Below are 21,405 nucleotides of genomic sequence, written 5' to 3' on the forward strand. Positions count from 1 at the left end.
GATTACAAGTGTGAAGCACCATGCCTGGCTTGGCTGTTTCTATCTTATCTTAGATGGGTTCATACCATGTGTGCAAAACAGCTTTTGCAGACTCTCTGATTCCAAAGTGCACTGAGAATCACGGAGACACAAAGAGAACCAGGGCCTGACAAATTCGCCAGGAGTTAACCTTTACTGACTCCATCTGGGAGCAGGCAGACGAATTCCAGAACAGAAATCCTGTCCCAGAACAGGAGGAACACCTCATTTGGCTCTTATGTCCCACGAGTCTTTCAAGCCACCCCCCTTACCCTAGTCTCTTCTCTCTCCTTGTCTTTTGTCTTTTACTCAATTTTCAAAGTAAGCATGCCCAGAGAAAATAGAAAACACTTCACCATATTTAAGCACTTTCCCCTCTGACACCCTAGGGTTTGGGCTTTTGTTTTCAGAAGTCTTTTGAAGGTTTCATTATTAGGGGTCAGTAGCAACCAAGTATGATTAATCCAAGGCACAGCAAGCAGATTGAGTTTCTGGACCTAGTTGCTAATAACTTAGTACTCTTGAAAACAACTCTTACTATGATTGGAGGTCTATGTTATACATGTAATACAAGTTATGTAGCCAGGCATGGTAGGATAGTTCTGGGATCCCAGCACTTGGGAGGCAGAGGCAGAAGGATCACCAAAAGTTTAAGTTGGCCTGTATTACATGGTACATTTCAGAGTACCTGTGGCCTCAAAAAGCCAAAAGAAAATATATTTGTTACATCATTTAAAAAACAAAACAAATAAACAAAACCAAAATCAACTTCTATGGGGCTGGAAAGATGAGTTGGTGTTCAAGAGCACTTACTCTTGAAGAGGACCTAGGATCAGTTAGTTCCTCAGTTCCCAGCATCCCTATGGTAACTCACACTCAAAACCACCTATAACTACAGCATCGGGGACCTGATGTCCTCCTCTGACCTTTGCAGGCTCCAATGTCCTCCTCTGGTCTCTGCAGGCTCCAACACTTCCACTCTCTCCTGATCTCTGCATGCTCGTGGTGCACAAATACACACAGACACAGACACAGACACAGACACACACACACACAATAACTAAACTTAAAAAGAGTCCCCAAGCCAAGTTCTCTTGGTAAGCAGTTACTAAAATATGAGATTAAACAAAACATACAGGGGCTGGAGAGATGGCTCAGTGGTTAAGAGCACTTGCTGCTCTTCCAGAGGTCCTGAGTTATGTTCCCAGCACTTGGGTCAGGACCATTTCTAATTCTAGCTCCAGAGGATCCACTGCCTCTGACTTGCAAGGGCACCTGCACTCATGTGTACATACCCATATGTAAACACATATGCCAAAACATAATTTAAAATAAGTCTTTAAAAAAACAAACAAACAGTATTTAGTGGGGTGTGGTGGTGTATGCCTTTATTTTATTTTGTTTTTAGTTGTTCAAGACAAGGTTTCTCTGTGTAACAGACCTGGCTGTCCTGGAACTCGCTTTGTAGACCAGGCTGGCCTCAAACTCACAGATATCCACCTGCCTCTGCCTCCCGAGTGCTGGGATCAAAGGCATGGGCCACCACTGCCCAGCTGGTGTATGCCTTTAATCCCAACACAGAGGCAGGCAGATCTCTGTTGAGTTTGAGGCCAGTCTAGGCTACAAATTCAGCTCCAGGACAGTGAAGGCTGTTACACAGAGAAACCTTGTCTCAAAAAAACCAAACCAAAACAAATAAAAAAACTCCAGTATCTATAACTGAAGAAACAGAAGTTAAATGATTTAGCTGACATCATGGAAGTTTTGTACAGCCAGAGAGAGAGGCTGACTGGAAGCAGACACCAGTTTAGTCTTGAGGTTTAAATAAATATTCTTGAGGCTTGGCCAATATTGTAGCACCCTGAAGAGCTTGAAACTAAAGTCTGTTTCAGTCAGGACCAGCTGGGGTGCCAGGCAGAGCTCTTCCCTCTGACATGGGGTCTCACCCTGGACCCTAGCTTAGCCTGGAATTCAAACTTGTTGAAATCTTCGTGTCTTGGTCTCCTGAGAGCTGGGATTACAGGTGGGAGCTATGAGGTCCTGTTCCACACATCTGGGCCTTCTTTTTACTTTTTATCCTAGAGAGGGCCTTATATATTACTGGCTGGCCTCGAACTCTGACCTTCTGATCCTCCTGCCTCTACCTCCTGAGTGTTGTGTGTGTGTCCCTGGGCCAGGCTTGCTTCTCTTTCTCTTTCTTTTCTTTTTTGAGACAGGGTCTCATGCTTGACCTGCTGGCCTTGAACCCAACCGGAAGTGAAAGAGGACCTTGAATTCCTGATCGCACTGCTTCTATAGCTCTGGTATGATAGGCATGAGCCACCATGCCCAGCTCCAGCTGGCTCTCTCTGTCTGTCTCTCTCTGTTGGCAGTAGCAAGGATTCTTATTGTGAATGCAGGAGACAACACAGCTAGATAACTTTTTATGACAACTGTGGACTCTGGCACTTCTCTGTGAGAAGGTTAGCTCATTGTGTAAACAGACTACTGCCCAAAACAGAATCCAGCATTCAGGACAGTGGTCAAGATGGTGGACTGTGTGTGCATGGTGAGGAAAAAGAAAAAAGGCATTTCCTTGCTCTCTCTCTTCAGTATGATGTGTACAGCATGCAGCTCATCTGGTGGAAAATGTTTTCATTACAGAGAAGATGTGAAGTTTTCCTCTTCCTCTCAGACACCAAAATCCCAGGCCTTGACCTGAACAAGGAAATCACAATAAGGTGATTTCAAGTGAACGTCAAGTCTACCTACTTACCTGCCATGTTTACTCTTGAAAACACATATCCAGTAAGCAGCCATGGAACTTAGTGAGCCCATACCTAGCATGAAGGAGGCCCTGGTTTGAGCCCATTTGGAATGCATTTACCAATATGAATTTAGTAGGCTCAGTTGTCTCCTGGAGGACATTTTTGACCAAACTGGAGTTAAGCTAATTTCACTTCAAGAGAGGCCCTGAGAGACTAGTTTTGCTCTGTGACATTTAGTAGCCTGTTGGCCCTCCAACTGCAGAGGCTCATTAGGCTAATAAAAAACACACAGTCTCTAGATTCGGTGTGGAGAGCTGGGGTCCTCCCAAGTCTGGCTGTCAGCTGTACCCAGCCCTCAGACAGGTTCAGCCCTGCTGACAAGGCTAGAAAAATGTCAGGAGGTCACAGTTTTCCAGGTTAGTGGGTACACATCTCTATTTGTCAATGCTTAGGTCGGTCACGGGGAAAGAATCAAGAAGCCAGGGTTTGGGAATTACATAAGTGTTATTTACCCAGAAAGCAAGGATCAAAGTCCTTCTCTAGGACAAAGGATACAAAAATAGGTCACGAGGTCCCCCAATCAGCACAGCTAACATTTTTTAGCTAACATCCAACTTTAAAACAGTGCAGAAGTTTCTTCCACAGAAAGAGAATCGCTGCACCAAATGTCACTCAAGCCTCCACTTAAAAATACCACGTTCTTATTTCAGAGCCAAGAACAGGGTCCCTGGGACTTCTCAAAGCATTCTAGAAGGCAATGGGCATGACCATATTCAAGTCATGGGGTCTGAGCTTATGGATTCATGGTGTTTGCTTTTTCCCTTCTAACTGGGACATCCGTCTTGGGCAACTTGAAGGTTGCTGGATCTTCACCTGCTTGGGTGGCATGGACAAGTCTTAGCCCCTGAGAGAGGGCTCTGGGCTCTTTTGTAGGGCTAGATGGCAACACCTCCAAAATACACCTATGGATCAGTCTTGGCCAAGGGGGCTCTACTTAGTTGCTGAGTTCTTTTCAGTCCCACTTCCACGGCCCATGGTGTTAGGATTCGGGCCAGGTAAGGCTGTGAAGGAAACAGATGTGAAACGGCCTGTGGGTTTCTGCTTATTGGATGAGTGAGGGGGTGTTCTCTGTGCTGGGGTGAACACTCTGCAGCTTTAACTTCTGCAGTGCTTCAGCCACTCAGAGGTATCTGGTCTCTTTAGAGGGAAGGCCCTTGGGGCATGTGTAGGCAGCATCTCTCAGTCCTGCCTGTTCCTCAAAATGCCAGATGCTCTCCTAGTTCCACGAGGGGATTCGTGATGACGTGGGAAGCTTCAGCTTTCACTGTGGGAATTTTGTCCAGTGTCAGTAGCTACTGATGGAGTCTCACTGTAGGGAGGTGACAACTGGCTTCTCCTTCCTCTGCTTGATGAAGTGCTGATAATGCACATTCTGGAATCTCTGGCTTCTGGGGGATGCTGCTCATGTCTAGTGGAGAAGGAGTCATGGCTGCAGGATCCTTGAGGTCATACCTGGATGCCTGGCAACATAGTTCCATGGGTAGAGGCATCTTGTCTAGATGCTCATTGGGCCCAAGAACATAGTGAAATGATGCTACACTTTGCTGACAGATGTTACACGGGGAACACTATCCCGTGCTGCACATCAACAAAGCTTCCATTCAGAGGTTCTGCACACCTGCTGCAATCTGGCTACCAATCAGGCCGGAAGATCCAGATTTCCACCAGGGGCTGTGCCACAGCACAGAGCCAAGCCATGATGAAAGTACAACATCCACAATCCACACTACCCCTCTGGAGCACGGCTAGATTTCTTATTCTTCCCATCCATACACATATCCAACCCTCCAACTATCCATCCATCCTGCCACCTCGCCAGACCTATGTATCACATGGCTATCGATGGTCTCTCCATGTCAATCCCATGCCAAAAGGAACCTGATGGTGGAAGTACCTAGGGTACAGCAGTATATATAAGAGCCAGGCTCTCTACTAGTTCTGGGGTTCCTGGAGGGAGACTCTCTCATGAAGCATGATTAGGTCCTGTTTTCCTTTCCAACCTCCTTTTACCTACTCATTCTCTTGCCCCTTGTCTCCAACCACCAATGGTCTTCCTTCTCTTTCTGATCAAGCCACGCCCTCTTTGGTCTCAGGACTTTAAGCAAATGCTGTTCTTTTGTGACTCGACTGTTCAGCCAGCAATGTAAAGAGCTGGCTCCATCTGTTCCTTCACATTCTAAAGAGTTCTGTTTTCAGAAAGGCCTTTCTATACCCACCTTCTTTAAAGGGTGCATTTACTGTATTACCTCACCCTGTTTATTTCTCTTATAGAATTGCTCAGAATCTTTCATCATCTTATTATGTTATAACTCACCAATTAGAAAAAGTAGACCCAAGTGGGCAGTCACCAAATCTTTTATATTCTTTATGGCATGGCTTCCGCTAGTTTCAACGACTGATCACAGTTACTGATGCATAGTAGTCCTTCAATGTTCGTTGAATGAATGAGAGAAAGATGCATGAGTAGACTTTCCTAATTTTAGAGAGATTGAAAATTGGTAGAGACTCTGAAAGATAGGACACGATTGGAGAAAGAGTCTTGACAGCAAAGCAGAAGAGCTGACTTAATGTGAACACAGGATGAGTAGAGTCTCTTGAGCTGTGCAATGAAAACAGTGGCTTAGGAGGATGCCTTGTTATGTATGCCGCCATCTGTGATAAATTAGAAATTTAAACTACTCGCTGCAGAATTTTGTAATTATCTTGAGAAGTAATGAGGTCCCAGGACCCAAGGTATATTTTCCTCCCTGTGGGAATTATACAGCATGGGAATCCAGAGTGTCATGGCTTTATAGACTATATGCTATTGTTTAATGAGCTGATTATGGTAAACTATAGACATAGTGTCATAATGAAAATTCTATAAGGCAAGACCCATAAATGTTCAATGTAAGCATATATAGCTCATAAGAGAGTTTTTTGGTTTTTTTACTATGCTAGGTATCAAAACCCATGGTATTTGCATGTTAGCAAGCATGGACTTTTTGAAGAAGGCTGTTTCTTCATCTGTAAAAGAAAGCTGAAACATAACAGTGGGTTTTAAAAACTATTGAGATAGGGTCACATTATGATAGATGCCCTGGCTGGTCTAGAACTTGCTATATAGACCAAGATGGCCTTGAACTCATACAGATCCACCTGCCTCTGTCTCCTCTATTAAAGCATGTACCACTATGGCTGGCATTTTTACTACTTTTAGTTATTTATGAATGTGTGCATGTGTGCGTGTGTGCATGTGTGTGTGTGTGTGTGTGTGTGTGTGTGTGTGTGTGTGTATGTTTGTGTACAGGGAGGCTAGAGGGCACTGAATCCCCTGGAGTTGGAGTTTAGGCTGTTGTGAGCCACCTGATCATGGTACTGGAACCAAACTGGTGTCCTCTGCAATAGCAGTACATGCTCTTCCTGCTAAGCCATCTCTCCAACATCCATAATAGGGTTTTAAATGAGAGGTTATGGGAAAAATCAGTAGTACATAGTGATCATTCAGTGAACTCACTTGCCCTCCCCCCTCCCCCCATTATCCTTAAAGGAAGATTCTGAATTCTCCCGTCACTGGCATCTTCTATTAGACTTTTAAATTGATGGTGATGATGATGATGATAATGATGATGTTTTTTGAGACAGGGTTTCTCTGTGTAACAGCTCTGGCTGTCCTGGAACTAGCTCTGTAGACCAAGCTGGCCTAGAAACTCACAGAGATCCGCCTGCCTCTGCCTCCTGAGTGCAAGGATTAAAGGCGTGTGCCACCAACATCTGGCCTTCTATTGGACTTTTATTTTCCTGAGAGTTGCTAGACTTGAAATAGACAGAACATTGGTTAATATTTGCTTATTGCCATTTTCTCTTTTCTATGAAGAAGCTGGACTTAAGACTATATAATTTACCAGCTACATTACTTTAGAAACCTCTTTTTGTCTCAGTTTTCAAATAAAATGTATACATTAGTAGTTGTCTTCTTGCAAAGATCATGTGTTGTGGAATAATATATTTTTTTTTCTTGAGACAGAGTTTCTCTGTAGCTTTGGAGCCTGTCCTGGACTAGCTCTCTAGAACAAGCTGGCCTCGAACTCACAGAGATCCGCCTGCCTCTGCCTCCTGAGTGCTGGGATTACAGGCGTGCGCCACCACCACCCAGCGGAATAATCTTTTTGTACACTGTGAAGATGTGCCATTCTCATTGGTTTAATAAAAAGCTGAATGGCCAATTCAGGCATGCAGGAAACTGGGGAGAAGAAAGGAGGAGTTGCCAGACAGACAGAGAGAAAGCAGTATGGGCAGTACACAGTAAAGGTAATAAAGCCATGAGACAAAAGTAGATTGATAAAAATTGGTAAATTTAAACTGTAAGAGCTAGTTAGTAACAAGCCTAACTCATTGGCCCAGCTCCTATAATTAACAAGAGGTCTCTGTGTGGTTATTTGGGAGCTGCCAGGTTGGGAAAAAAAAAATATGTCTACAATCATGTAAGACTGTACTAGGGACTGGCATGTGGCATTCAATTAGTCTTCAGAATTTTATTCTTCCCTCCACATTGGAACTTGCCTTCTTTCTCTGTGCGCTCTGTGCCTATGATCTCTCTTATAGGAATGGGCTGACTGAGGAACAATATGGGAGACATGGGTTCAGTAGCTCCTCTAGACTTAAGATATTTAAAATACTTTAGCTGTTAAAAGAGCAAAACAAAACACCCAAAAGAGAAAAACAAGAACATTGGGATACTGGAGAGACACCCTTCACCACCACCCCACCACCTCACCTCTTTATTTTTTGCCGTGAGACAGGGTTTCATTCTGTAGTTCAGGCTGTCTTGAAACTCAGAATGAAGTCTTTGCTGGCCTACAGTTTTTGCCATCTCTGCTTATGCCTCCCAAGTGCTGGGATTACTCCCATGGGCAATTATGCCTGGACTGAGGTTTTTCCTATACACAGAAGGATAGGAACGAAAGGCTTCAACAGTGAACTCTTTGCAGTGGATCTAAGGGGAATAAGTAACGTGGCCGGACTTCACTCATCCCAGCATGCCAGTTGTCTTTCTTCTCATTAGAATTTTCCTTCTTTGAAATTAACAGGTCTCTAGAAAGCAGAGATTAGTCCTTTGTTTCTAAAAAGTGAAGCCAAGGAAAACACTCTTCGTGCACATGCTGGAGTTCCTGTCATGTGGCTATGGAGAATGTCTTGTCCGTTTTTTCCTATTCCCAGCACCTCGTAAATTGACTAGCAGAATAGGCATCCAAAAAGTGTTCCAGAATTATTGTAGAACTTTAGTTGTTATCTTTCCCACAGAAGCCGGTGGTGCCCACACTCGGCCACAAACAAGTACACGCCTAGAAATAACATTCATTCTAAGGATCTCTGCGCAAAGATTCTTGGGAAGCGGTTCCCAGTCTGCATTCTCCCGCTATTCCTCCCTTGGGTCGTCTTTGAAAGAACTGGCACGACTCGCGTTTCCTTCCCTTCTCCCACCCCCGAAGAACAGGCCGAGAATGGGCAGGAGCCTAGACCAATCAGAAAGCTGTATTTTCCTTCCCAACCAATAGATACAGGCGGCAAGTCTAGAGCTCCGCTTCTGCCACCCTTCATCCCGCCCCTCACACCTCCTTTTAGATTCGACACTTGACAACTCACCCCACCAATGGGAAGTTCCTACTGTGAGCGAGGGGGCGGAACCAAGTCCGCGACAGACGTCTCCTGCTGACCAATGGGCTGACATAAGTGCGGGAGGGGTGGAAGGCGGAGCCAATGGCGCGGTGCCAATCACGAGCATCAGGGAAAGGGCGGGACGACAGTGTTAGCGGGAGGGAGGGGAAGGCCTCGGGAACCCAGCCGCGCTGCCGCCGCCGCCGCCGCCGCCGCAGCCCGAGTCGGAGGAGGGAGAAACCAGTGAGAAAATGGCGGCCGTGGCTGCTGAGGCGGCGGCGACCGCGGCGTCTCCCGGGGACGGGGGCGCCGGCGAGGCTGAGCCGGAGCTGGAGCCCATCCCCGGCAGCGAGGCCGGCACCCCCCTCCCGGTCACGGCCACCGAGGCGGCGGTGCCGGACGGCGAGGCCGACGGGCGCCAGTCCGCCCCTCAGGCCGACGAGCAGCCGCTGCCGCCGCCGCCGCCGCCACCGCCTCCGGGGGAGCTGGCGGGTAGCCCCGAGGCTGAGGCCAAGCCTCCCGAGCCCGCGGCCGCCCCGGCCCCGCCGCCCGAGCAGCCCCCGGCCGCCCCCGAGCAGTCCGAGGACGTGCCGCGGCCGCCGCTAGCTCCGGCGCTCGTGCCGCCGGCGGGCGGGGACTCGGCGGTGTCGCAGCTCATCCCCGGCTCGGAGGTGCGGGTCACGCTGGACCACATCATCGAGGACGCGCTCGTCGTGTCGTTCCGCCTCGGGGAGAAGCTCTTCTCCGGGGTCCTCATGGACCTGTCGAAAAGGTACCGCCGGCCCCCGCCTGCACGCCGTCCGCTCCGCCGCGACGGAGAGCGCGAACCGGGGCTGCTCCCGCCCCGCCCTCGGGTCCTGCGCGCCGCTCGCTCTCTTCGTGGGGCGCGCTCCGCGTGGGGCAGACGCGCGCGGCCCCGGAGGGCGGGCCCGACCCCAGGTGTGCGGCTGGGGACGCGCGCGGGTGCAGATGGCTGGCGTACCCCGCCTCCTCGTCTCCGGCCCTCTGCGACCCTGGCTTGCACACTGGGGCAGATGGGTTAATGCAAAATGCAGATGGATCCCTCCACCCACTCCCCCCATCCCCGGAGGAGGACCGGGTGCGGGGCGGGGGAGAGGTGCTGCTGAGGCACTTGTCTGTCCTCAAATCAACCTTTAACTTTAGCGGGGTTGAAGAAAGGGGTGTGTGCATTGGGCTTCCCTAAAGGTTACCTGTCACTTGTTAAGAGAGGAAGAAGAGCCTGGAATTAATGAGCCTTTTTTAAAAAAAAAAAAAAAAAAAACTGTTATTCTCACTGCTGGAAGTAGTTCCCCGGAGGGTAACTCTTCAAAAAGGAGGCACATTTTGCTAATTTTACTTACAGCTTAAAGAAATATCTGAAGATGGGATGAGACCCTTGTTTTTTAAACCTTTAATTTCAAACTGGTGGGTTCGAATGACCTTTTCTGTGGCAAGTGCTAGGGATTGACTCTCAAATGACTTCTGAGACTACATTTACTGTTACATTTATGTTTTGATTGGAAGGTTGAATTCACCTACAAACCTCTGTCTTAACCAGTATATTTTCGTCTTTTATATAAAATATTCTGGGCACTGCTTTAAACAGGTAAAGAAGATAATCTGTTCTCAGTTTTAGAGTTAACCTTTTTATTCTCTTCTTTTGCAGATAGGAAGTGCAGAGACTCCCATTCATGGCTCTCCATTCTGTTTCCTGCAACAGCACACACACTCTGGTGTCTCACCTGTTTGGAAATGGTTTATTAGTGTGCTTGATGTGTTATGTATTTATTTAATTTCTTTTTGCTGTACTGGGGATCCTCCTGCATGCCAGGCAAGCATCCTGCCATTGAGCCACACACACCCCAGCCTTCTCCCGCCTTTCTTTTATTTTTGAGATATGGTCTGGGTTAAGTTGTTCATGCTTGCCTCGAACTTGAAATCTTTCTGAATCAGCCTCTCCCAAGTACTGGTATGACAGGCATTTCCCATCATACCTCATATCCTGGCTTATGCTTTACTTTTAATTCCTTGACCTCCCATCAAGACACAGGAATCCTTTTCCATTTGGGAACAACTCTTTTAAATTCATACTGGAATATGGTGGTTTGGTGGGGGGCAATGGGCACCTGTTCTGTCAGTCTGTATACTTTGTTAGTCTTCAGGGGTTTTGTTTTTATTTTATTATTATTATTTTTTGATTTTGGGTTAGTGCTTTCATTAGTGCTTTAGTTTTCATAGTTAGAAAGCTGCTTAAGACAGTGCTTTCTGCTGGTGTTTTTAATAGCAAGAGAGACACTCTAATGTGTATGCTATTGAATCAAACAGAAGAAGAGGCCAGTGATTGTGTGAGAATCTGAATTTCAAATCTGCAAAAGAAAGGTGCAAAAAGGTAAGTTTTTGGAAATAGAGTGGCTTGTCTTTTCTCGTGTCAGGGTGCTCATTGTATCAGTTTTAGAAAGTTGGAATTCCGAGTTTTGGTCTAATTTGCTAACAGCACTTCTTATAAATAGTGATTTCTTTTCTTGGAGGAGCTGTTTTCCCTTTTGAAAGGTGCAGATTCTTAGTCTCCCTGTTTTGATCTGTTGGGTTCAAGCTGATCCTCTTGTCTCAACTTCTTCCTGCCTCAGCAGCCACAGTAGCTGGGACTACTGTCTGTGTCCTACTTTTGAGCTATGTATCCAGCCTTGGGAGATACTTTTTATCCACTGTGCTCAGGCCATGGCTACACTGTATTCAACAGACACTTTAAAAATAATTTGTATCTTATTTGAATTGGCTACTGAATTATACTTCCTGGTGAAAATAGCAAGAGCTCCCAATTGAATGGCAGACATTGTATCACATAAGTTAGAGTCTTTGTAACTCTAGTGGTGGCATATCATTTATATGGGAGGCAATTGAGGCTTATTTAATTTGGCCAGTTAGCTTATGAGTGACAAAGTAAAGATTTAAATGTAAGTGAAAACTTGGATGAGGTAGCAAGTTTTCTTTTAAGCAGGAAGTAAAGAATTGTGTATTTTTCAGAGTCAGTGCTTTCTTAATTTTTAGTGATACAAAGGGATCCCGGGTCTTGAAGCCAAGCAGAGTAGTCCGTTAATAGGCTGCTGCTCTGGAGAGTCTTTACTTTCTTCCTTTGAATATAGGAGAGCACATATAATAATTTCTGAAGTTGGAGTTCCTGTTTATTCAGTCAGAAAACTGGGAATGTGTCAGTGTATTTGTGCGTTTGTTTAGTCTTCAAGAGGGTTAGTTGGGTTGGGGATTTAGCTCAGTGGTAGAGCGCTTGCCTAGCAAGCGCAAGGCCCTGGGTTCGATCCTCAGCTCAAAAAAAAAAAAAACCCCAAAAAAACTCCCCAAAAAAACAAAAACAGGGTTAGTTATTGCATTCATTTAGTTTTGTTTGGATTGAATAAGGTTGACTTCAAGGCCTCAAACATTTTAAGCATGGCTTCTACCCCTATAGTTCTTTTGAGGCAGAGCCAGGCAGAACTCTGAGTTCGAGGCCAGCCTAGGCTACAGAGTGAGTTCCAGGAAAGGTGCAAAGCTACACAGAGAAACCCTGCCTCAAAAAAACAAAACAAAACAAAACAAAAATAAAAAAACAAACAAAAGAAAAGAGGGTCATTTGTTTGGCCAGTTGACATGACTACAGACAAGCATAATGCATATAAACCATGTGTCAGCTTACCAGAAAGGACAGACCATATTGTTAACCAACTGTTCTTTTGATGAGGACTCTATCCTGTGACCTCACAGTTCTCTGGTTTGTAAGGTGTAAACCATGATGTTTTTCAGCAAAGGCACTCCTCAGAATTTACCCTTCCTTTAAGCAGCACATCAGTTGTGCCACCCCTTATTTCTCAGGATCTTGGCCATAAATGACATGTTTAGCCTAAAATGAGGTAGTTTCAATATCTAGTTAAAAACAAATTTTGTTCATTATAGCTTAAAAAAAAGTTGAATACCTTTAAGTGAAGCATATAGTTTACAGTTCATTTACTCTGTTGTTTTTATACCCAGCCCCCTTAGCTAGTTTAAATTACTGAGGTCATTAGCATTGTCTAATGACAAAGCAATTAGCCTTGCACAAATTTTATTCTTTTCTTATTTTCTTCATCAATCTCAGTTTCTATAATAAGCATCCTTTAGTAAACTGATTATTTTAGACAGTAATAAATACTGAAATACTTTTTATCATGGAGTATGACTATATGTATACACTGCCTTCTTCAACATTTATTACAGTTTAGCGCTTTGAAAAGATAATGGGATTTAAAAAAAATAACCATACTACCACTGTCATTCCCAGAGTTCTAGCATTTCCTTTATATTGATTCAAATCTCTGGTCAGTGAATGTGTTAACATGAAAATCTCAGGATTGTTCTGTTCAAATTGGACTACAAATAAAGTTCATTCCTACACATAGTTAATTTTCCAGGCTTCTGTTCATCGGTGGTTCTGCTATTATATTTACCCCTTGCGATTTGTTTATTCTGGATCTTTTTCTGATTGATACAGTTTTGTTATCTGTTTTAGTAATTTAACCTTCATAGCAGATTGAAGGCACAGCAGTTTTATTCAGGTCTCCTCAGGACTCGTTTTTACTTATCTGAATTGAATTAGTTAAGGTGGTTATGTGTATCTCTTACTTTCCTGCAGACTTTCTCAGACCATACCTGAAGGAATATTTTCTATGCAAGTTTTTGTTTTTGAAACACAGTCTTATGTAGCCCAAGTTGGCCTTGAACTATGGATCTTCCTGCTTCTACTTCTCTAGTGCTGGAATTACAGGCTGAGCCACTATATCTGGCTTTTTTTGTTTGTTTGTTTTTTTTAAAAGAAGAGGTCCTGTGTGTAGCTTCGGCTGGCCTTGGACTAGCTCTATAGCTCCTCCTTTGACTCCTGTTAGGACTCTAGGAGTGTGCCATGTCCAGGGATTATTTTATTCATTATTATCTTAAAAATCATTATAAAGCTACTTTGAAACCCTGAAAATTATCTCTGATTCCCTGAATTAAGGAATCATGAAATAAGCATTGATACTTAAAAAGCTTTTTTAAGGCTTGTATATTTTAATTTTATGGCACATGCATATTACTGTATTTTTACAAATATAGTATTCTGTGTATGGGGGGGCTGTTTATTAAAGATTGAAATGATTTCTTTTGAAATCTTTAGCATTACTGTTTAGGATCTTAAATTTGTAGAACATTTGTTTTTAAAGGAAATATAAACCAAGACAATGATTTCTTTTCTTTACAGAGACCATGAACGTATGGTGCAATAGCCTACTTTTGGTGGGAAAATATGCAGCCATTCTGGTGGAGCAGTGAGTAGTGGTGTCAGTAGTGTGTCCTAAAGCTTGGAGGCTGAGGACCTAGGCCCTCTAGTAGTGTGTGTGAAGGAAGGCTGGGTTGAACTGTACATTCTGAATTCATTGCTGATTATATCTTACCTTAAAAGGTGTTAGAGGGCTTGTAAGTAAAGTAGCAGAGGCAAGTGCCAAGCCCTTTCTGATCCAGACAACTTCCGGGATGCTCACTGCTGTACTGAGTTCCTCCATTGCATGTTGCTCCAATCTCACTGTTTGGTTGGCACAAATACTTAGTTGTTGGCAAATAAAAATCTAGTTTGAATCTGAAAACAGAGTTGCGGTAATTTTTTGCTTTGAGACAGGATTTTACTGTGTAGCTCTGGCTGGCCTGGGGGTTGCAATCTTTCTGCCTTAGCCACCTGAGTCCTGGGATTACAGGGATGTGATTGCCTAGCCCCCAAATAATTTTTATCAATTTTATTAGATGTATTTTTATATTATATATAATACCTCTTCCCCCCAAAAAAAAGTTTCTTTGCACAGGCTTCCACATACCCATGCTGGCCCTGAACTCAGATGTTGTTCTTGCCTCAGCTTGCTGGCCCTGAACTCAGATGTTGTTCTTGCCTCAGCTTCCTGAGTGCTGGAATAACAAGCCCATGTCACCACATCTAGTTATAAATATTATATATTAGGTAACTGGATGTATTTATTATACATACACTATTCCAGACATGCTTTATTGCACTTGAAGCTTTTCTTTCTTTGAGACAGGTTCTTATTCTGTGGCCCAGGCAGGCCTTAAACTGTCCATGATCTTTTCTGTCTTAGCTTTTGAGTGCTGGGATTACAGGCAAGGCCATGCTTGGTGGGTGTTTCTAATAAGGTTAACTTTCAGCTTTTTACATGTAAATAAGACCATACTTTACTGTGTGCCGTTTTAAAAGTCATGATGAAACTGTGTGATGGTAAGACAACTTTTTTGGGGGGGGTGCTGTTAAGTAGCTTGAGTGTTAATGCTTATCTTCACTGTTATAGCTGATTTCAGAATGTAAAAGGTGAAAGATGTTCTTAGTTATTTGGCCTGCCAAGTAAGCACACACGTCATTTCTTAGTAGCTTAGTTCTCCCTAAACTCCTACATTAAGATGCACATCACCAGAAAGAAGCTTGCTGTAGTGGTGGGCAGAGAGAGAAGTAAGGTTTTGTTAAATTTTGCCTAGATTTAATGTAGAATGACTTTGCTAAACACAGTTTAGTCAGTGGTTCTCAAAAGTATATAGATTTCTGGGGTTGGAGAGAGGGTTTGGCTCTTCCAGAAGATATAGGTTCAGTTCCCAACACATACAAGGCAACTCAACTGTCTGATTCCTGCTCCAAGGGATCCAATCTACTGACCCCCAAAGGTGCTGCACACATGTAGTTTGCATAAATGCATGCAGGCAAAACACCCATACATATAAAATATTTTTGAGAATACAAAGATTTCCTGCCCCATCAATTTGATTTTCACTCTGGTTCTGGAGCAATTAGGAGATAGTTTAGCTCAAACAGATTACTTTAGAATGGACTATAATTGCAAACTAAGCAATGCATTTGGAGATATGCAACTTGAGTAGCAGCAGATCCAGATTCTTGCTGTAAAGCTGGTATGTTCACTTGGAAGTGGTTTCTTAAATTTAGCTTCCTGTCAGGTGTAAGTTGTCCATAATTTTTGTCTTCTTCCCTTTGAACCAGTTTATATAGTTGCCTAACTCTGTAGTTTCACTTCTCATATTCATATCACTTAACAGAGCTGACAAGCTTTACTTTCTGGACTTCATAATAACTCCTCGCACTTGTCATATTTTCCCCCTTGAGACAGGGTCTGTAGTCAAAAGCAGGCTACAATTACTGTGTAGTTAGGATGACCCTGAACTTCTGATCCTCCTGCCTCTATCTCCTCAGTGCTACAACTGTAGATGCATGCTATCACATCTTGCTTTTACGAGATGTTGGGGACCCAGCCCAGGGCTTCACCTATGCTCCGGAAGTATTATTACCAACTGAGCTACTTTGCCAGCCTCTACAGTTGCCATTTCTGTGTTGTATACATTGTTTCATTTCACTCTGAGAGGTTTTTCAGGTTAAATTTGTAGACATAGTGCCAGATTAAGGAAATTGCTTAAAATTATAAATGATAGGTATTAGTAGGGATATATAAGATGCCTGTTGGAGACAGCGAGGCCCTTTGCCCTGGCTGGCCTTGGACCTTGAGAGTCCTGGAATTGCAGGTGTTGATACCATATCCTAGCACCTTTTATTTTTATTTATCTGTTTGTTTTTGTTTTTCGAGAAAGGGTTTCTCTGTGTAGCTTTGGAGCCTGTCCTGGAACTAGCTCTGTAGCCCAGGCTGGCCTCAAACTCACAGAGATCCGCCTGGCTCTGCCTCCCAAGTGCTGGGATTAAAGGCGTGCGCCGCTCTTTTATGCTTTTTTGAGTCAGGGTCTCAAATCTAGGGTTCTTTCAAACTTGATAGTTCTGATCATCCTGTTTTATTCCTAAGGGCTGGGGTGGCATGTGCTGTGGTTCCCAGGTAATTTTTTTTTTTTTTTTTTCAAGTATTGGGGATTGAATCTGGGGCTTCATGCACGTGAGAGGAGAGGAACACTCTGGTGACTAATTTGAAGCACTGTTGATATGTTGCCTAGGTTGACCTAGAACTTGTGATCCTCTTGCCCTAGCCTAGCCAGTTACTCCCCATCACTCCAGGAGTCACAATGCCAGACAACTAACCCTATTCTAATTTTATTTTATCTTGTGTTTTGGAGACAGGACGACTTGCAGGATTTGGTTTTCTCTTTTACAATGGTGATTAAATTCAGGTTGTTGGCTTGGTGGCAAGCACCTTTACCTACTGAACTGTGAACCATCTTGCACAGTCTTTTGTTTGTTTGTTTGTTTTTGAGACAAGGTCTTGTTATTTAGCGTTGGCTGACTTGGAAACTCATTATGTAGACCTGGCTAGCCTGGAACTTATGGAGATCTGCCTGCCTGTGCCTCCCAAGTGTTGGGATTATAATGCCTGTGCTACCACAGCAGGCTGTGACCCTCTTTTTTTTTTTTTTTTCTTTTTGAAACAGGGTCTTATGTGTCTTAGCCTGCCCTAGAGTTCACTATGTGGGAGCAGAGTCTTAAACTCACTTTCCATTTTCTAACTCTCAAGAATTGGAATTACAGGAGCACCACCACACTCAGTTTTATGTCATGTTGGAAACTAAATCCCAGAGTTTTCTGCATTCCAGGGGTAACATTTGGCCAACTGGCCTGCATCCTGAGCCCTGATTTTAACTTACCTTTCTTTACTTGTTTTAGTATGCGTGGGCACTCACGTGTGTGTAAACATGTGCATGCCATGGTTTATGTGTGGAAGTCAAAGAACTGCTTCTGGGAATCTGCTCTCTCCTGTTGTGGATCCTGGGGATCAAACTTGGGTCGTCAGGTTTGGTAGATAAGCACATTTACTGGTTGGACTGTCTTACTGGCACTCGATTTAACAGAAATTTGTTTGTTTCCTCAAATGCTTTGGTAGAGCCAGATGTACCTAGTTTCTGGTTATATAAGGAGAACATGTTAAAAAAAATATGGTTTTGGTGAAACCAAGATGATTTCTTTGGCCAGGCAGTGGTGGTGGTGGTGACAGTGCATTGCTTTAATCCCAGCACTTGGGAGGCAGAGGCAAGTGGCAATTCATTTCCGTGAATTCGAAGCTAGCCTGGTCTACAGAGCCAGTCTAAGACAGCCAGGGCTACACAGAAACCCTGTCTTAACCCCTTTATGTCCCCCCCCCCCCAATAAAATAAAGATGACTTCTTTGTGTGTGTGTGACAATAAGGATTGTATTTAGGGTCTTGGACATGTTGAGTACATACTCTATCATGGTTACATTTCTAATCTTTAATTTTAAAATTTTATATGTGTGAAGAGGGAGGAGGGGGGATCTGTGGGTGGTATACAGAGTGAGTAGAAAATTTCTTAATAAAGAAAAATGAAAAAAAGAAAAAAGAAAAAATTATGTTTGAATGTTTTGCCTGCATGTATGTCTGTACACCATTTGTATGGATGGTATCCAGGGAGACCAGAAGAGAATATTGAATCCCCTGGGACCAGAGTTATAAGTAGTTATAAGCCACCATATGAATGCTGGAAATCAAATCCTGGACTTCTGGAAGAAGCAACCTGTGCTTTTAAACTCTGAGTCCTTTTTCTAGCACCAAGATTGGATGTTTTAAAAAAAAAACTATTTATTTTCATTTTATGTGTATTGGTGTTTTACCTGAATGTATGTCTTTGTGAGGGTGTGAGATCTTGGAGTTACAGGCAGTTTTGAGCTGCTATGTGGGTGCTGGGAATTGAACCCGGGTCCTCTGGGAGAACAACCAGTGCTCTTAACTTCTGGGCCACCTACCTCTCCAGCCCCAAGATTAGATTTTTTAAAAAACCTATTTTTAATGTATTTTTGGGAGGGAATTATCTATCTAAATGGTGTATTAATTTGAAAACATTATTTTCCCTGTAACACTATAGTAAATGATGTGCATTTACACACCCATAAGAGCGTATGCTTGCGTATATGCACACATGTGCTTGCAGGTGCATATGGAGGTCAGAAATCTATTTCAGGTGTCATTCCTCATGAATCGTTTCCCTCGTTTTGAAGTTTTAGCTTTGTTTTTAATTATGTTTAGGTGTGTGTATCTGCGTGTGAGTACAGGTGATGAGTAGGCCAGAGGTGTTAGGTCCCCTGGAGCTAGAGTTACAGATAGTTGCCAAGCCACCTGACTTGGGTGCTGGAAACTGAGCTTGGGTCCTCTGGAAGAGCAGCAAGTGTCATCTTTCTAGCCCTCTGCCTTGTATTTTGAGACAGGTTCTCTCAGTGGGAGCTGGGGCTTCCAGTTTAGACCAGGGTGACTGGCCAGTGAGCTCCAGGTATCTGCCTCCCTCAACTTCCTCAAATGCTGGGATCACAATGTTCTGGTGGTCAGATTGCCTTCTCTTGCCAGTAAGGCAGCACATCACCTACTAAGTGCTGTCTGCAGACCATGTTTCTGCAATTAAATTTGTTTTGAAATTTTCTTTTTTTTTTTGTTTGTTTGTTTGTTTTTTTTGTTTTGTTTTGTTTTGATTTTATTTTTGAGACAGGGGCTCACTGTATTATAGCTCTGGCTGCCCTGGAATTCCTTGTGTTGACCAGGCTGCAAGTGCTGGAATTAAAGACTTGTGCCACTATACCCATCTTTTTCAATCATTGTAGAGAACTCTTATAAAGTTTTTACCTAAGGTCATTAATTTGTCTGTATCTCTACCAAGATAAGATCTAATAGCTTTGGCTGGCTTGGAACACAGTGTGTAACTGGGGATGGCTTTGCACTGATTCTCCTGCCTCTTTTTCCCAAGTGCTGAGATTATATAGGCATGCATCATTATACCCAGATAGTCACTAATTTTTTAAACTTTGACCCATTGCTTTATCATGATATTTTTTTGGTTTTATTCTTTTCTTTAAAAAGATTCTATCTTTTTAGTTTGTTTGTGTATGAGTGTTTGTGTGTGTGTGTGTATGTGTGTGTGTGTGTGTGTGTGTGTGTTTACCATGTGAGCACTTGGTGCCAAGGATGCCAGAAGAGGCCATTGGATCTCCTTGACCTGGAGCTAGACAGTTGTAAGCTGTGGTGTGAGTACTTGATTTGGGTTATCTGTAAGTGCTACAAGATGTTCTTAACCACTGAGCAATCATGCCATCCTGTTTTATTTACCATTAAAAAAATATTTATTAAGAATTATGTGTAAATCTAGTGTGTGTGTATGCATTGGGTTCAGGTGCCTGAGGAGGCCAGAACTTTGAGAATTCCCCCTGGAGCTGGAGTGACAGGCAATTGTGAGCTGCCTGATATGAGTAATGGTAACCAAACTTAGGTCCTCCGGAAAGGCAGCACCCATGTTTACCCATTCAGCCATCTCTCTAGCCCCTGTTTATCGTTCTTTGTTGTTGTTTGTTTGTTTGTTTTTTAAGATACAGAGTTCCTTTGTGTAGCCTTGGCTGTCCTACAACTAGCTCTGTAGACTATGCTGACCTTGAACTCAGAGATCCCCCTGCCTCTGCCTCCTGATGCTGGCATCAAAGATGTGTGCCACTACTGCACAGCATCATTCTTGATATAAATATCTTTACCTTAACTTTTCACCAGTAGGTTGAAAACATCATTCTCAGATGTGTTTGTCTGTACATATACATATATATCTATTTACTTTTGAGTTTTTAAAAACATTATTATTGTTGTTATGTCTAACGTTTGTGTGAGTTCAGGCTCACATGTTCTAGAGTGCCTCTCTGAAGGTCAAAGGACAACTATAAGAAATTCACATAGTCAGATTTGGATGGCAACTTGTACCTGGTGAGCCATCTCACCTGTCTTATTTTAAGATAGGCTCTTGCTATGTAGTCTGTAGTATAAGTAGTATGAATTCAGGCTGGCCTCGAATCCACTGTCTTTTTGCCCCAGCTTCCCAAATGCTGAGATTGGGCTTGTGTTTACATGATTGTATTTAGTTTCAATCTGATTGAGAAATTGTAGGGACTGTTTCTCAACTTGGATTTGTCTGATTTACTTCTGGGCCATATAAATTATAAATGAAGCCCCCAGGTACCATCTTATTTCCCCACTGAGAAACTATTATTTTCCATGTACTAATAATCTCAAATAGGATGCTTTTCACTATATTTCCTATATTTAGGTAGATATTACTTATATTTGTTTTATTTGCATTTTGATATGGGGACTCATATAGCCAAGGGTATTCTTGAATTCTGTGTAGCAGGGATGACCTTGAACTTCTGATCCTTCTGCCTCCATTTCCTAAGTGCAGTTACAGGCATATGCCACCATACCTGGTTTTTGCAGTGCCTAGGGCTTTGTACATGCTAGGTAAGTACTCTATCAATTGAACTATATTCACAGCTTTTGTTCTGCTCTTTGACACCACGTCTCATACTTAAGGGAAGGCTGGCCTGGAATTCACTATTTGGATCAGGATGGCCTCGAACCTGTGGCAGCCCTACTTCAGACTTCTGAACACTAATGAGCCACCAAGCCAACTTCACATTAATTCTTTTTTTATTATTAAGATTGATTTATTATGTATACAATGTTCTGTCTGCTTATATGCCTGCACGCCAGAAGAGGGCACCAGATCTTATTATAGATGGTTGTGAGCCACCATGTGGTTTGTGGCAGTTGAACTCAGGATCTCCGGAAGAACAGCCAGTGCTCTTAAACTCTGAGCTATCTCTCCAGCTTTTTTGTTTTTTTCAAGACGGGGTTTCTTTGTGTAGCTTTAGAGCCTATCCTGGAGCTCGCTCTGTAGACCAGGCTGGCCTCGAACTCAGAGATCTGCCTGCCTCTGCCTCCTCAGTGCTGGGATTAAAGGTGTGCCTGGTGTATTAATTCTTTTTTAATGTAAAAAATACAAACACTGTTTAGCATCTTAACTGTTGAGTGTACAGTTCAGTGTTATTAAGTGTGTTTACATTGTTGAGGCAGATCTCCCATCTTGCGAATTAAAACTTGGTAGATAACAGATACCCTTTTC

At 43.4% G+C, this 21,405-nt stretch overlaps 1 protein-coding gene across 4 annotated transcripts in view; it reads left to right on the forward strand.

Moving 5' to 3' along the window:
• Positions 1 to 8,591: 8,591 nt before the first annotated feature.
• The window catches only part of Pwwp2a (PWWP domain containing 2A), a 41,223-nt gene continuing 28,409 nt past the window's right edge, over positions 8,592 to 21,405 (forward strand). For 2 of the 4 annotated variants that reach the window (XM_036194967.1, XM_036194966.1), the window contains exon 1: positions 8,595 to 9,234. In XM_036194967.1, the coding sequence (XP_036050860.1) occupies positions 8,714 to 9,234 (521 nt within the window). In that variant the 5' untranslated portion in view covers positions 8,595 to 8,713. Of the gene's footprint in view, positions 9,235 to 21,405 lie in introns of all 4 variants that reach the window. The other 2 variants (XM_036194964.1, XM_036194965.1) reach the window with 2 other exon arrangements.

Source organism: Onychomys torridus, chromosome 8 (genome assembly GCF_903995425.1).
Source record: "Onychomys torridus chromosome 8, mOncTor1.1, whole genome shotgun sequence".
Classification (NCBI taxonomy): domain Eukaryota; kingdom Metazoa; phylum Chordata; class Mammalia; order Rodentia; family Cricetidae; genus Onychomys; species Onychomys torridus.